This window comes from Eurypyga helias, unplaced genomic scaffold (genome assembly GCF_000690775.1).
Source record: "Eurypyga helias isolate BGI_N326 unplaced genomic scaffold, ASM69077v1 scaffold14840, whole genome shotgun sequence".
Lineage (NCBI taxonomy): Eukaryota > Metazoa > Chordata > Aves > Eurypygiformes > Eurypygidae > Eurypyga > Eurypyga helias.
Window position 1 is genome coordinate 1 of NW_010225156.1, and position 15,535 is coordinate 15,535.

Here is a 15,535-nt window from a genome sequence, read left to right on the forward strand (position 1 = left end):
GACTGAGGTTCCCCGGCGCGGGGACACGGCTCAGGCCGCGGGGGAAAGGCGGCACTTGGTGTGTGGCGAGACCCCCGAGTCCCTGCTGATGCGCTCCTGTTCTCCTTCCCAGGTTATCGATGCGACTTCGTTAGGCTGGGGCACCAGAGTGAAAGGCTTCATCGCTTGTTTTGCAATCGGATGCCTGTTCTCGCTCTTGGTAAGGGCTTTTTTCCCAGATCTCCCCGATAGTTGGGTTTTGGGAGACCAAATCATTACAGCCTCGGTGTATGCCGCTGCCTGGCGTTTTTGAGCCTCTGGGAAGGCGTCTGTCCCGGTCCCGATCAGATGCAACGCGCTCACCCTTAACAAGAATGCCAATAAACGCGGTTTTCTTTTTGCGCCTGTGTGATTCTGCAGTTCGGATTTAAGTATTCCTAAGACTTCTTTTGTGTTGTGACGTTTTTTGATAAACTTCTTTCGCATTTTAAAAACAACATTAATTTTTTTCCACCTCTCGCTCTTTAAATGTTCCTTTTTAGGGTAGCTGTCTGCTATGGGTACCAAAGAAGGGGCTGGTACTCTTCGCGGTGTTTTACACGCTGGGGAATATTGCGTCCATTGGGAGGTAACAATCTTTATTAGTTCCTGAATAAAGATGAAAAAGTAAAGCAGAATCATAGGTGAAGGTGTGCAAGTGGTAGAAACTGTTGGGTTTGTGTGAGACTTGCTTATCTAGGGAGTTCTCTTGCTGCTCAGTTTTAAAGGACAGCATTTCCCCAGTAGTGCCCTGAAACGGTAAAGGTTTTTTTATTGTTATTAGCAATGCATTCAAGATAAAAGTTACTCATCAGTAAAAAAGAATCCAAGTCATGCTTTGAGCATTGATTTTTTTTTTTTTTTAATTTGTTGGTTTTCTCCCCCCTCAAGATAAAAATAATTCTCTGCCATTTTGCATTTGGTGATGTTCTGTGTGAAACAGTATAGCGATGAGGCGGAAATACCACCTTAGGTAACTTGTGTAATTCACTCCGTATCAATCACCAGGGCTTTAAATGTGGCCTGCAGATCTGGTAAGGGATCAGAGAATGGATCCAGGCCTGAAAACAGCCCTTTATGTAGAGGAATTGAGCTGGATTACCTGGCAATCCATGCAGAGCCTCTGTGGCTGGTGTTTTTGAAGAGCAGGTTAAAAAAGCATCTGACAGGAATGATCTGATTGAAGCTGACTTGGACCTCTGCTTCTAGCCTGATAGTTCTGCCCTGCTTATGCTGGCTGTAACTGAACAATATGATTAAAATTACAGAATAAAATACCTTGCACAAAGAAAAGCAGAAAAAGCAGGAATGAGTCTCATCGCACATCCTGGTTTCTTTTGTTATGCAGCACTGATTACCACAACAACATAGGACAGCAGACGATTCAGCAAAACACCCCCCTTAATGAGGGATCTTACCTAGTTTCACTTTTGCCTTTCCACCTCTGTGTTCATCGGGCTTTGTTTTTCACAGCACTCTTTTTCTTATGGGACCAATGAAACAGCTGAAAAGGATGTTTGAGACATCCTGGTTTCTTTTGTTATGCAGCACTGATTACCACAACAACATAGGACAGCAGACGATTCAGCAAAACACCCCCCTTAATGAGGGATCTTACCTAGTTTCACTTTTGCCTTTCCACCTCTGTGTTCATCGGGCTTTGTTTTTCACAGCACTCTTTTTCTTATGGGACCAATGAAACAGCTGAAAAGGATGTTTGAGCCTACACGTTTGATTGCTACTATTGTCATGCTGGTAAGTATCAAAGGAAGCAGTTTTAACTCCTACTGACCTGTCAGCAATTCCCTCTGTAACGTCCTTTCATACACATTGATCTAACCAGGCTCAACATGTGTTTGTGGGTGTTTGGGGTTTTTTTTTTTGGTTTGTTTGTTTCTTAAACATCCAACATTCTGTACATCTGCTATAGTGGGAAGGTATGTGTAGCACCGGAAAACCCCCTTCCTATTTACAAAAGACTGAGCCGAAGCCAGGTGGTTGTGCCAGTGAGCATTAAGGGTCTGTGGCTGGCGGGTATGAACCTCGCCTGTGCTTTCATTAGTGTGCTGGAGGTCACAGCATCGTATTCTCATGTCGCTTGAAAGATGGGGAACTACGTTTTAAAAAGCAGTACTGTGGAAGTTGTTACATGTTCTATTTTGCATAATTGTGTCTTTTTATATTCTGTGTGATTTGCTTATAGAGCTGTGTAGGTATTTCTGCCCTGATAAAATCGTCATTTCTTGACAAAACATCTGGGGAATCCCTATGCCTTGGTCATCTTGCTTTAAAAAAATACAGCAGTCATCCCCGTTGGCTGACAGCTTCAGGTTTTGAAACTTGTATGACACAATGAAATTGCAAATTCAACATTTAACTAAAATTGGCCCTTGGAATTATTTTTATCTTCAGGAGATGGGAATTGTGGCTAACCTTCTACTGGGGGTGTGTAAGAAAACTGCAGCTAAGTTCCAAACTCTTTCTTGTTTAAAGTGCATGTGCTTTTTTGTCTCCAGCTTTCCCATTTTCTCTTGGAGAGTCAAATCTGGAAGGTGGTTTACCTTGCATGAAACTGCCCTCCCATTTTCAGTGTGAATGTCCAAAGCATTCGCTTGGAATCAGCACTTCCTGTTTTCTCTTTAAACATCCAGGGATGCTGCAGGCAACTGATGGAGCTTGAGAAATTGCCTGTGTATGCCCACAGATCAGCAGCAGGCAAGACGCTGCTGCGTGGTGTGTTTGTTTTGTATGCATTTGGGATGCCTGGAGTTGGGAGAATGCCTGGAATGTTGTTCACGGGGAATAAAACCGGTTGTTAGATGTATGATGTACTATTTTGACCAATATACAAGTCACCACCTTAAAACTAATAGGCAAACTACTTCCAGTGTCAATAATCATGGTTGAGGTGAAGTGTATGACTTCTTTGCAATGCATGTCTTGAATGTGCAGTACTACATATGTCTCTTTGCTTTTTTTACCCAAGCAGAATAACACGTTATAATCTGTAGTGGCACAGTGGTACGTATGTATCAAAAGGCTGTCAGATGTTGATGAAGGAAGGTCAAGTATCAGCATCTGCCATAGCTAAATGAGCTGTTGTGTCTTACGCTGAAAATCAACATTTGAACTAAAAAGAGGCTACTGTTTAAAATTAGGGTTAAACCAGAAAATAACCCAAAATGGCCTACTACCTCCCAGATTTAACTGTAGTAAAGACACAGTGCAACTCTGAAGACAAGGAGGGGCCGTTTTGAGTGACTGTGCAGGACTTTAAACAGGAGAGCTCTATCTAAAAGTTCCTGAAAGGGTACTGTAGTTTTAATTGGTAAGAACTAAGTAATGACCTAACTTCAACACCATGGTCACCTTGAGAACCAACAGGAAACGTGGCACGTACAGACCCAGAAAGACTGGAGCTGTGACTGAAAGTCTTGCCCAAAACGACGAAGTGTGGTGTATGCCTATGACGCCAAGATGCGTGTGAGATGAAGTAGGAGCTGCTGATGTTGCAGAAGAGCTGTAGGAACCTCTTCCTCGCATTCCTTTGCAGTCAGAAAATTATTTTTGGAGATATCAGGCTGATATTTCCTCATTGCTTTGATTCACGTCAGAAATGTAATGGCAAGAGCATTGTAAAGAAGGGGAACTCTTATGTGGGATTGGCTGAAGGTATGGAAGGATGTTTCTGTCTCTGAAGGAACCGTTACAGTGTTAGAATATCTGTAAAACCTGGAGTTTTTTTCTGTGTTTAATACAAATCGTTTGTTTTCTTGTAGTTGTGTCTCATACTAACACTGTGTTCTGCGTTCTGGGTGAGTACTGGAGTCCTACGCCTGTATTTAACTGGAGTATACTTTAAAACGTAAGGCATTGTTGTCTCATTGTGTGCTGTGTTCCCCCCGGCCCCTTCTCTTCCTCCAGTGGTCTAAGAGAGGACTCGTGCTCCTTTTCTGCATCTTGCAGTTTTTTGCCTTGGCCTGGTAAGTGAATTCCTCCCCGCATGCTCCGCTTGCTGTTGCACCTGACGTCAGCAGCTGAAGTGCAAGTGGGTTTTGGCCTTGCCCGAGTTAGAGGGAAGGAGAATTTTTACCTCCCCGCTCCCTTAGATGTGACACGATGCATCAGTGAGGAGCTGGCTTGCTCCCGCTCCTTGTCTCTCACACCACTGCAGAGGCTTTGGAGATGGAGCTCAGGGCTCTGTTCTTGGGGCAAGTTCCTTTGAAAGCATTTATTTTTTGTGAGCTTGAAGTAAAACGGCTTTTTTTTGTTAACTTTCTCGTTTAAATCAGTTTGTTGCTTACTGTCTGGTATTCCTCTCTTACACTCTCCTGGATTTGTCTTGTTAAAAGACCCAGATGTGCCAATCAGATTACGTGTCAGTGTTCTTTAAGTTAACATAGGCGCTGTGTCGTGTCACAGAAACTGATACGAACATCTTGCCAGCCCTCAAAGACTAGTCTTCCCTGCCTGTAGGTGTTGGAGCATGAAGAACATGGGGTGCAGGAGGGATGTGTTTAAAATGCTTCTACAATATGCACCCCGACTTTGCCACCGTGTTTCACGGCCTGGCTGGGCTAGGGTGACTTGCCAAGGATACTCATCCCTGTCGCTCACAAACTCAGAGCTTCCTTTTGGTTGTGAATCTTGCAGTTCCCTGCTTAGAGCATCAGAGGGGTGGTTCTTGTTTGTGACTAATGAAATCTGACATGAAGAGTAACTTTAAAAATCTTTCTTCTTAGGTACAGCATTTCCTTCATACCGTTTGCAAGGTAAGCTTCCCTACTCCCTCCCTCTTTGTTACCTTGAAATGGAATGGTGCAGATCAGCTTGTAGAAGCAGTGTAATGCATGGCTTTGGAAGTTTTTCCATGGCGGTGTTTTAGTGGGAGGAAGTACATGTAGTGAACTGTGAGAATGAAACTAAACATCTTCCCTAGTGGGAGAACACAAACATAACCAACTGAGAGGGCATCCTCTAAAAATACCTGACCCCACGCCGAAGTTAAGGCTTGACTTTGGAATGCCTAAATGGTGGTCCAAAGTGCTACCAGACAAGTGTATTCTTCTGGGCACCCCTTGTTCCTGTTCTCCCCCACGAGCTCTGCTCTGTGTTTGAGCACACAGTCCCCTCCTGCTCCCTCAGCCCCATCCCCCAGCACACCACCTCCGTAGCAGCTCACAGGGGTCCCTTCCAGGGCAGGTGGGCGGCGAGCGGAGCCCCTTGTCTCCGCATCATTTGCGTGGCTCCAGGAACGCATTAAGCACAGTTCATACGTGGTCAGCTCATCTTTAAAGCCCTCGGTGGCAGGGTGACAGCAGCACGGAATGAGTCTTGTGGAGCAGCCTAACTGAGGTGACTCTGGGGTTTTTTTTCTTTCTCCTGCCTGTAGGGATGCTGTCAAGAAATGCGTTTCCGTCTGCCTGTCCTAACACGAATACTGGACGCTTCACCACGTCCTAGGAAGTATGGTAGAACAATGTTAAGATCACTGTGTATGTATTTTCCTACTCCTGTCTCCAACACGTGCCTTTCAGCTGTTAGAAGCTCCTCGTTGAATCCAGCGTGTGCGATTGCTTGGTTTTTGTAAGCAATGGTGCCCGTAGGACAGGGTGCTCGCCACCAAATGAAGCTCAGTCTGGCGGGAAGAACTGGGCAGAGATGCAGAAATTGTTAGGCTAATTCTCATGTAAATTCATGTATTTGTTTGGTTTTGCAAGAGTAACCAAGTAATGTGTGAAGTCTGTCAAATGGAGACCTCTACTCAGTGGCACTGTGCCAGTCTAGAGGATTTCTTCTTCAAGAAAAAGAAAGCAATTGCCAACAGATTTCTTACAGGCAGCTTGGGTTTTTTTTTGTTTTGTTTTTAAATAGCCTTATGTCACTTCACCTTTGCACTGTTTGCCTTTTAGACTGATGGTGTTTCCTTAAAATACATGAAAGGGATGTTGTCATCTGTAAAAACTTTTTCCTGCAGGAAAAGCACTTGCAAAATAAGGTTAATAGAATTTTAACCTGCCGGGAACCTGAGTTCTTTGCCTTGCCTGTAACTAACAGCAGTACGTACAAGGTAGGAAACTGGAATTTCTCAGGTGCAGCAAGGTGCTGCTCTTCTCCCCCAGCTGTAACATAGGAGCAGTGGGAAGCTGATCGGTAAGCAGAGAGAGAACTGATGCGTGTCCTTTCTCAAAGGACGCGCTCCTGATAAGGGAGAGGTGGGCTGTTTAAGCAGTCTGGGCCCGGGAGAAGAAGTTTTCTTCTGAACTTGTAAATAAGTTAAAACTCCACCATTTTTTTTTTTTTCTGCAAGTGGGATCAGTTTCATTTCTGCTCAAGCTCTTGCACACACTAGTGAACTACTTCTGTTTTGAGGAGAAAGGCAGTAGAAAATTGCACTATCTTAGCAAAAAAAGCGTGTAACAATCTGGCTGCCAGCTACAAACAAGTGCTGAACAGTTGGTGTCCGAATTCCAAGGCCACTCTACACTCTTTTATCTTCTGAGCTATGTATAGTCACCTACTCCCAGCCCTTTACAGTGGTCAGTTGTTTAATATTAGAGCACAGATTCCCGCCTCGGCTGTGTGAGATAATGGTTAACTGCTTTCACCTTCCCTCTTACCAAACTGTCTGGCTGGAGTCAGTGTCTGTAAAGGTGATTATCCAGTGGGCTTCACTGTGAACTGAAGTCTCTTTTCCTCCATCCACCTGAGTTTAGTGATTTAACAGCCTTGTGTTTGCATGGCAAGTGTATCCTTGACTTGTACCACAAAGATTTTAACGTAGGAAAAACCTAGATCTCCTTGACGATAAAGTACAAGCCCACAGTGAAGCCAAATAATTCTATAGCTTCCAGAAAGCTGCTAGAAACTGAGTTAATTCAAAATCTTAAGTGCCCTTCTGAAAATTTATAAAGCACCATCCTGTTTTTAGGATCCTCAGGAGAGAAAAAAGATTCCCTTTTGAGGATGATATGAAAGAGAAATCTTAACAGGCTTCCTGTGGATTCCAGCTGGCTAGAGTTACTGTTACAAAGGTGCTTGAATGGAAAATGCTGCCTCAAACGTGGCACTGATGTTGGGATGAATCGGTTATACAGGATAACGTTCAAGCGCTATGTCCTGGTGCTCTTCTTTCCCCCTAGGATTTGGAAGTTAGTGTTGAAATAACCCAGTTGACTATTACTTTTCTTGAAAGGAAGAATTAGTTAAATGACTGGGAATTAAAGAATATTGATAGTTCTTTTCCCTGGCTGATCTAAGACAAGTATCTAAACTGATGTGTCTCTTTTTTTTGTCAGGGTGTAGGCTCAAAAGCTAATTTACATCTGTCAAAGGACCCGTGTAAGTCTTTTATTAGGACGTTGATAACGTTCACAGAATTCTTTTGTATAAGGGCCATTGAAATGCAACCCTAATGCCTTTTACATTCCAATATTTCTTCAGTTTTAACATCTCTGGGAGTTCCTGAAAAACGCTACAGGTATAGCATACATTATTTCTCCTTCCCCTCTCCAGGAAAGTTATGTTAACTCGGATCATCATTCCAGGCTCATCAGCAGTCAACATAATGGAATTTGACTTCTAGGGTTCTGTTTTTGAATACTTCAAATTAGAAGGAGTAAAAGCCCTTTGCTTATTCCTGAGCTAGCTTGGGCAGGACTGTGGTACTCTGACTCTCTAGCAGTTCCTCTAGAAGAACACTGGAAGTGGGTATGCCAAGTGGTTTTTGACTTGTGTACTAACTAACTGGAACCTTGTAGCTGACTGTTGTGAGCACAACCACTTAGAAGTAGGAAGCTACCAATAGTTACCAAATAAACTTAAATGGATTTTTTTTTCCCTTTTCGTGCCTCCTATCCTTTCTAAAGCTGTAATTCCAGCTGCACAGCCTTTTATTCAGTAAGAGAGAAGAACAAATTGGACTGCATAGTATGTGAGGCTAAGTAATTGTGTCTTTAAAGGCCTCGAACCCAAGGGGAGATGGCAGACGTAAGGATCTCCGGGGTGCCACGGGGGTTTATGTTGCCCTTTCGTGTTGTATTCCATTCCCGTGAAGGTCAGGCAGGAGAGTCTTGCCATGTTCTTGCCGGTATGTGAAACGTACTCAGGGTTTGTCACTTCGTCTGCAAGCAGTTATGATTTAAAATAACTCTTCTCTATCAGAACAAAACTCTTTGGATTCTTACTCACTTATAAGTAGTTGTGTTTAGGCTGTTGCCGAGTTTAGCAGCAAAAGATTTTTTCACTTTGTTGAAGTACTTTATGTGATTTTGCATAATAAGGGAGTAAGCTGGTTTATGAATGTTCCCTTTTGACCAGTTTCAGTCTGAATTAGATGATAGCATTATGTCATTTTTTTGTCATTAAAACTATTGTGTCAAGTTTTGATATCATAAACTTTGGTTGTCAGCTTGGCAAGAAGCGTGGTGGGCATCTCTGAAGCCCTCTCTAGCTTTCTGTCTTAATGTCCTTCAAGGCAGGAATGTTTATTTTGTGCCCTCTGCTGCAAATGGAGATGTGTTTGTTTTAAATCCCAAAGCTCCTTCCTTCCCAAAGTCCTTCCTCAGTTGCCTACAGCAGTTAACTCAAGGCTGACTTCCCTAAAGAAACCTGTTGGATGCCCGTCTCGGTAGGATTTGGTGTTCTACCAGAAGTGCTTTTTGCCCAGCTTCGCTGTGGCTCACCTGCCGTACAGATAACGTAACCTTAACCAAGCAGCCTTAGCATACAGTTCTAGCATGAAGTGTCATGTCTGGGGTCAGCTGACTTCCCAGATACAGCAGAAATGGCAGTGGGGAGGCTGGTAGTCATCTCTTCCCTGAGTACTGAGGTTCTGTACGTTAAAATGTGGGGGGTTTTCATTCCTTCAGAGTTTTTTGCTCTGATTTATGCAATGAAGTCCACTGTGAATACTGGTACTGTCCGAAATGGTTCTACAGTGACGATGTGAACAATTTCATCTTGTTTAGTATTTACAGTCATGAGATTTGTTCACGAGCTGTTAGAGAACCCAAGGGAGGCATTTCTGCACCAAGTTGAAATTCCTTTAAGAAATCGTGCTTTAACAACGAAAGTGTATTTGGCTTTACAGGTGAACACTTGGTATGCGAGTCTGGGGGAGGGCGGAGGCTCTGCTGTGGGATGGCTTCCAGCTAGGCGCGGGGTGACGCGCCTGTGTCAGCCATGACTTGTGGGTAGGCCGCAGCCAGCGGGCAGGGCATCGGGGGGCCCAGTTCGCTTACCTGCAGTCTGGATCTAGTGTTCTGGGGATTGCCTTGTGGAGCTTGAAGCTCATCCCCATTTCCTGTGTGTTGGGGTTGAAAGAGCCTTTGTTGGGTTTCTGAGAACGGTTCTTGCTTAGTTTTGGTACTTAATTACATTAATGAAAGTAAGATCGCTATTGTAGACTCACAAAACTGAGGAGGATGAGAACATTTAAACACACGTTTGTCTTAAATACTGATGTTTACAACCATAGCAAATACTGACCAGTAGGACAGAAAGCACAACAATGGTATGTTCCTACAACCACGTGCCTCACTGCAGTCTGACAACACTGATTTTTTTTAACAGCTATGGAATTGTTTTGTAAAACAAAAACCAAACTCTCAGAAATTCTCCACGATGTTTTGTACTGTTACTGATTCTGTTTGCTATTGTGCTTTTTCTGTGTAATTACACCGTTTGATTCCTACTTTGATAAACATCTTCGTTCCTAACTTACAACTTTCTCTGTAATGAAGTGAAACCTTTACTTCCCAGTGCTGGTTTTTTCCTTCAATAAAGTTGTCATTGCATTAAATGAATTGTTTTTATGGTTAATATGGAGTTGTTAATGATGCTGGTTCTCCAGATGGTGCTGGAATTGCTGTGGGTTGTGTGGTTGGTTGTTTCATTTGTTTTTGGAAAGTGATTGTCTTGTCCTCGATTCCTTTGCTGTGTGCTCACTGTGTACTGCTGAGGGGGTTGTGTGTCACCACTGCTGTGCAGCTGCTTCACCCTGCTTTTTGAGAGGGTTAGAGCTTCCAAGGACTGTCAGGAGAGGTTGGGAGTGTCTGTTTCGTATCAAGACAGCTCAGTCCTGAAAGGGCAATAAACCCTTTCCACACTCAGTAGCTTAGAATGAACTAGATAAGCAAAACAGCTCTTCCTTCTGCATAACAACCAAGCTGTTGAGCTTTGCCACATCGTTCTCGCGCTGAGGTCTCAATACCTGAATGAGTTAAAAAAATAAACACAGTTAAGTCTTCATTTGAAGCCTCTAAACCGTGAATGATCAGCTCCCTCTAGGGAAGGTGGATTCTGGAGGTGACTGTTTCTCAGAAACACTCTGGAAGGGTTTATCGGGTTAATAGGCACCTGAATCCCGTGTAGAAATGTTGGGGCAGAGTTGTCGGCACCATATTTGATTTCAGGGCCAAGACCTGGAAGGCTGCAGTACTCATACCATCTGCCCCTTCCCCTTTTCCTTCCCCAAGGCCTGATATGCAGGAGAGGAGAGGATTTCGTGGATGCAAGCAGCTCAGAGTTGGGGGTTGATATTTATTTCCTTCCCTTCTCTGTACCTTTCCTCTTGAGTTCGGTCCTGGTTGTGTGGTCAGTGGGGGTACAGGCTTGTAACTGCCCGGCCACCGAGAGCTGGACATGCCCGAAGGGAACAAAACCCTCCGTTCCTCACTTTCTGAGGAAAGCTGATGAAGTAGCGATGGAACAGTGCATCTAAGCTGCCAATCTTTGGGATTGATATTTTAAGTTAGTCTATTTAAAACCCTTTTAAGTTTTACTTGGGTTCCCTTGTGGCATCCCTAAGAGAGGTTTTTCCTGAGTGCTTGTGCTTTAAAAATCTCCGCAGAAGGAAGCGCGGAGGAACAGTGGCGTAGGGGAAGATGGTGCCTTGGAAGCATCTGCTGGCCGATGTGGTTTCATCGTGGCTCTGAAGGGCTGTCACTTGCAAATATGTGGAGTGAAAATAAATTATTTTATCGTGGGCAGGTACTCCGGTGTTTTCCAGTTATGTGTAACAGGATGTGTCAGGCTCCCCGCTTTCCAGAGAATCAAATGCTTCAACCGAGTTACACTTGCAACTGGCTAGCTCTCACAGTTGACAAAGCTTACACATCCAAGTCAAAAGTGAGTGTTTTTTTGATTTCCATTTCCCTACTATAAACACTGAACCTATCGCTTTGGTCTGAGATGCTGTAAACAGAATTTAAAAATACATAAGGAATCTCTTTAAATTCTTTATTTTTATTATTTTCTGATCTTACAGATGGGGACAGTAATGGTTTCTTGCTCTAGGTGCTAATCTGTGTCTGGAGACAGCACTGAAGATATTAAAGTATTAGGGAAATCAGGGGAAAGTATTAATTACTGTTTAAAACAAACCAGCATATATATCACCAGCCTGACTGCATCAGGGTTTTTTTTCCTTTTTTAAAAAAGAAGAAAGGTTGCTCTGGAAAACCTCCCATGGTTTCTGGGCTGAGAATTAATCTGGGTTATAACCTCAATTATATCAGCAGGCAGGGAGGTGCTGCTTGAACAAGCTGCCTGCCTCACTGCTAAAAATGTGCCTGCTGGAAGTTATTGAAGCTGTCCCCTCACCCCCGACGTTTATGAAAAGGCTAATCTTCTCTAAGTCTCTTCTAACCTAGCAAGCTCTTAAGGGGCTGGATCCCTGATTAAAAACCTGGAGGAAAGCAGCTGTCTTTTGATCCTCTCAATTATTCCTTGGTAGCTGATAGGTGTTGATTTCCTGGGAGTGCCATGGCGATGGAGGTTACGTTTCCCTGCCTCGTTGGGACTGAATGTTCAGCGGGGGGTTAGTCGTTTGAATGGTTGGGTGGGAGCTTTGGAGGTGGAAAGAGGGAGTCGTCTTCCCTGCGATTTCATCTGATCGTGAAGGGCTGCCTTTTATTTGGGAGCATGCACCTAAAGGCCAAAAAAACAGCTATCCAATGTCAAGGCAAGGGAGGCCTCTTTAATTACCTTTTTTCTTTTTTTTTGTTGTTTTTCTTTCTGCTGTATCTCACCAGCTGGTGGCCAGGAGGGTTTTAGAACGAGTTTAGTTAGAAAGTCAAAAATAACACCTTGCTTTTTCCTGCTCTAGCGTGGTGAATAAACCGCAGTTAAGTGTTGCGGGATTGTTCTTTCGCTGCTCTCCCCAGTCCTCATCACTTCACCTAAAAATACGAGCCACCGAATCCCTGTTGGTGCATCCTGGGCACGCCTGGAGATGATTGTGAGTGCTGTACGTGCGTTTTTAACAGGTAGGGCTTAGTTCTGACTGGCTGAGAGCCACGAGGTGTCCGATCCCTGCTGGGAAGTGCCCAGCTCTCCCAGCTGGTTTTCAGGGAAGGTTCACAACACTGCAGGTTTTGTGTGAGCGTTTTCTGCTCCCTCTGATGCCCCTCGTGATCTGCTCGTTTAATTAAACAGGAGACAAGTGCAGGAGGGGGAATAGCGTCCTTTGGCCCTGCTCTGTCCCACTTGCAGTGACAGTGACAGTGTCCGTCGCCTGATATCTGTGCTGCTCTGTGCGTGCAGCTACCTTTTCTGCAAATGTCAGGTTCTGGGAGACTTAACTCACCTGACACCTGAGAATGGGTTATTCTCAGTTATTCTCCCGGCAATACCGTATGAAAGGTAGGTATGTCAAGAGATTAGGTTTGTGGGGCATTTTTTTCCTCTGGGACACAAGACTTTCAAGCATCGTGCACCTTGTGCGAGTGGTAACTGTAAGCACCCAAGTGTAACATACTTTTAGTATCTGAAGGTGCATTTATTTTGAGCAGGATGCAAATTTTGATACTCCAAAGCACGTGCCTTCATGCTTCTCCTTTAGGGATGCTCGCTGTAAAAAATTCAGTCTTATTGCTGAAAAACTTGCTTCCCAGCCCGTTACTGGAATGAGTCCATTATCCATTCCTTCCATATATCCTTCCTCCTCCACAGCTCTGTCCCAGGAGTGCTTTGGGCAAGCAAAACGTTCAGGGCAGGACCTCCTTCTCTTTTGCTTTGTGGCTGCCTCTGTTTCCAATCCATCTCCGTAACACATTCCTTACCTCTAGCATTTGCCAGTTCCTGCTGGTGAGACAGCGTTTCTGTTCCTCCTTCTGAAACCCTTCCACCAACGTGAACTGTTGCCGCTGTCATGCATGTTTTTGATTGCCTTTAACCTCTTAGCACCTTGAGGAAGGCCGTTTGGATCCAAATTTTGTTGAGGCTCTAATCTGGTGTCGCTCCACCTGGAGCCCTGTGGGAGAGATGGGCAGCCAGTACTTCTGCAAACCAAGCTGCTTCCCTTTTGATTTGTCTATAGAAAGGTGTGTAACTACCAAAATGTTACTATTTTTATGAGCTGTTGTCCCTTTACTTGCCCCCACTTTGAATCTCCTGATTTTTGAGCTGCTAATTCTTACCAAAAAAAAACCCAAAACAAAACTATGTAGAAGTACAGCTTTGACTGAAAAGAAAAAAAAAAAAAAACCCTCCCCAAATACCACAGATGTATTTGGTTTAGAGCTGTTTGAGAAAACTGGAGTTGTTGAAGTACACAGTACTTCAACTAGCTCTGCTTTCTGTGTTTGCTTACATTTATAATATAATGAGACTCATATAGTCTTCTATGCATTTGCTATGCCCTTTGATCACAGCAAAAAATTACAGTAGTAGCTTCTCTCTCCTCTTTGAGCATTTGGAAGGGAGAACCCAAACAGGAATATTCCATGTTACACAGACATACTACCCGAGGTAACATTACTTTTCCGTATGCGAAGCGGTGCACTTCCAGGTACCTAAATACCCTATAGTTTTTAAAGTACATTCGTAAGTTGTTCAGCGGCGAAAGCAGGATGGATCTGGACTGGAAATTGCTGTTTGATGCCTTCTAGTTTAACTCACAAGGTGAGTTGACTGATAATCGAGGTAATTTTGTAACGAGTTGACAAAAAAAAAGGTACATAAAGGCTGAAAAAAAGAGAGGGAAGATGTGTTGGAGTGTGAAGTTTGGAAGTTGTGTGACTGGGATCACTCGGGTGTAAAAATACCCCAGACCTCTCTGGCTTGCACCTTCCAATGGTGCTGAGATTGCTGGGAATTGAGGGTTCTCTCCTGAAGTCTTCTGTTCTGCGGAACATCACACTGCTGCACACCTGCAGTTCTGAGGGGCGGCAGCCAGTGTCCTTACTCCATGTAGTGCCTGAGGGATTAGTAGAACTAGTTGCCAAGTAAGGAGCCGTTCAAAGCAAATAAGATCAACAAGCTCTGGCCCTTGCTGCTTAGGTAGGTGGTATCACTCGGGTTTTTTAACCGCAGGGTCTATTGAGCCTTGTCAAATGTTGGATTTAACTCAAATGCCATTTTACAAAGTTTACCATGCTCCTTCTTGTCCGTATAAACCTCATCAGTGATCCACCAAGTCCTTTCATCTTTTAGAAAGAACTGGAAGCACAGGAATTCCACAGGAGCTATTGAATTAAATGAATACAAAGTTCTCAGTAAGTAGCCAGAAAATATATTTCTCTTAAGTGACTTCCAACAGTAGATTTTCATAACCAAGTCCCTGACTATGTCATATCCAACAGACCAGAAATTTCAGAGACACTATTGGAGCTGGAGGCATCAGGAGAAATTAGGCACTCAAATGCCTGTTTATGTGCCAGAGTCCAGTGTCTATGGGTCACCGGTATTCCCGTGGCCTCCCCTTAACCCTTTTGCAAGGAACTGAAGCCAGGTCACCCATATCCTTGGCTGCGTGCCGAAACTGTTGGACTGCTCAGTAAAACAGCGGTGGCTTCTCTGTGGAGGGCATGCACGGTTGGAGTAGGCTTGTCAGAGAAGGTCTTAGCCTGAGGCAAGAGGGAACGCCTGGTTTAGGGATGCTGAGGGAGTTTTTGTATGAGATGGACCTTGGGTGGGTCAGCAATGCCGGGTCTCAGGCAGTCAGGCTCACACCCAGCCCCAGGAGCATGGGGTCTATCCCTGGAAATTCATCCAGAGGGGAGTGCAGCTGCTTGTAGGGTGCAGCAGGGGTTTTGTGAAAGACAGCGGGACGGACACAGGAGGCATCAACGTTGGAATGCTACCTTCTTGCGCATCGAAACCTCAGTGCGGCAGGGTCTCTTACTATTACATTTTGATTTAGGCACGTAGAGGAACAAGATCAATGTGTTTATTCAACATGCCTGGTGAAAATCTTTTAAGACTACCTTCTCTGTGTAACTATCTTGACTGCTACCAGCTCCTTCAGGCAGAGTCCGCACCAGCGTGAACGCAATTTCCATGCATTGTTTCAATCTGGAAATGAAACAATTTTCATTAATGGAAACCTGGTTCTCAAGCAGAACAATTAGACCCACTTCAGGTTGAAAAAAGATAAAAGCATGCTAATTTGGATGGAGGACTCTTCTTTCAAGGCAGCCAATTGAGTCATCAGCCTGCCACCCACCTGACCGTCTGACAGGTAATTAGGAGATAGTCCTCTTTTTGTGTGGAGCGTGTGCGTAAACCTCCATGC

General features: G+C 44.2%; 1 protein-coding gene across 1 annotated transcript; it reads left to right on the plus strand.

Annotated features, from left to right (window-relative positions):
- Positions 1 to 112: 112 nt before the first annotated feature.
- SFT2D2 (SFT2 domain containing 2) lies at positions 113 to 5,450 on the plus strand (the record flags this gene model as incomplete). Its single annotated transcript, XM_010148361.1, has 7 exons — positions 113 to 199; positions 522 to 607; positions 1,692 to 1,773; positions 3,798 to 3,833; positions 3,943 to 4,001; positions 4,761 to 4,790; positions 5,411 to 5,450. Coding segments are annotated over 7 exons (420 nt in total), but the record flags the coding sequence as incomplete, so codon positions are not given.
- Between the last annotated feature and the right edge of the window lie 10,085 nt (positions 5,451 to 15,535).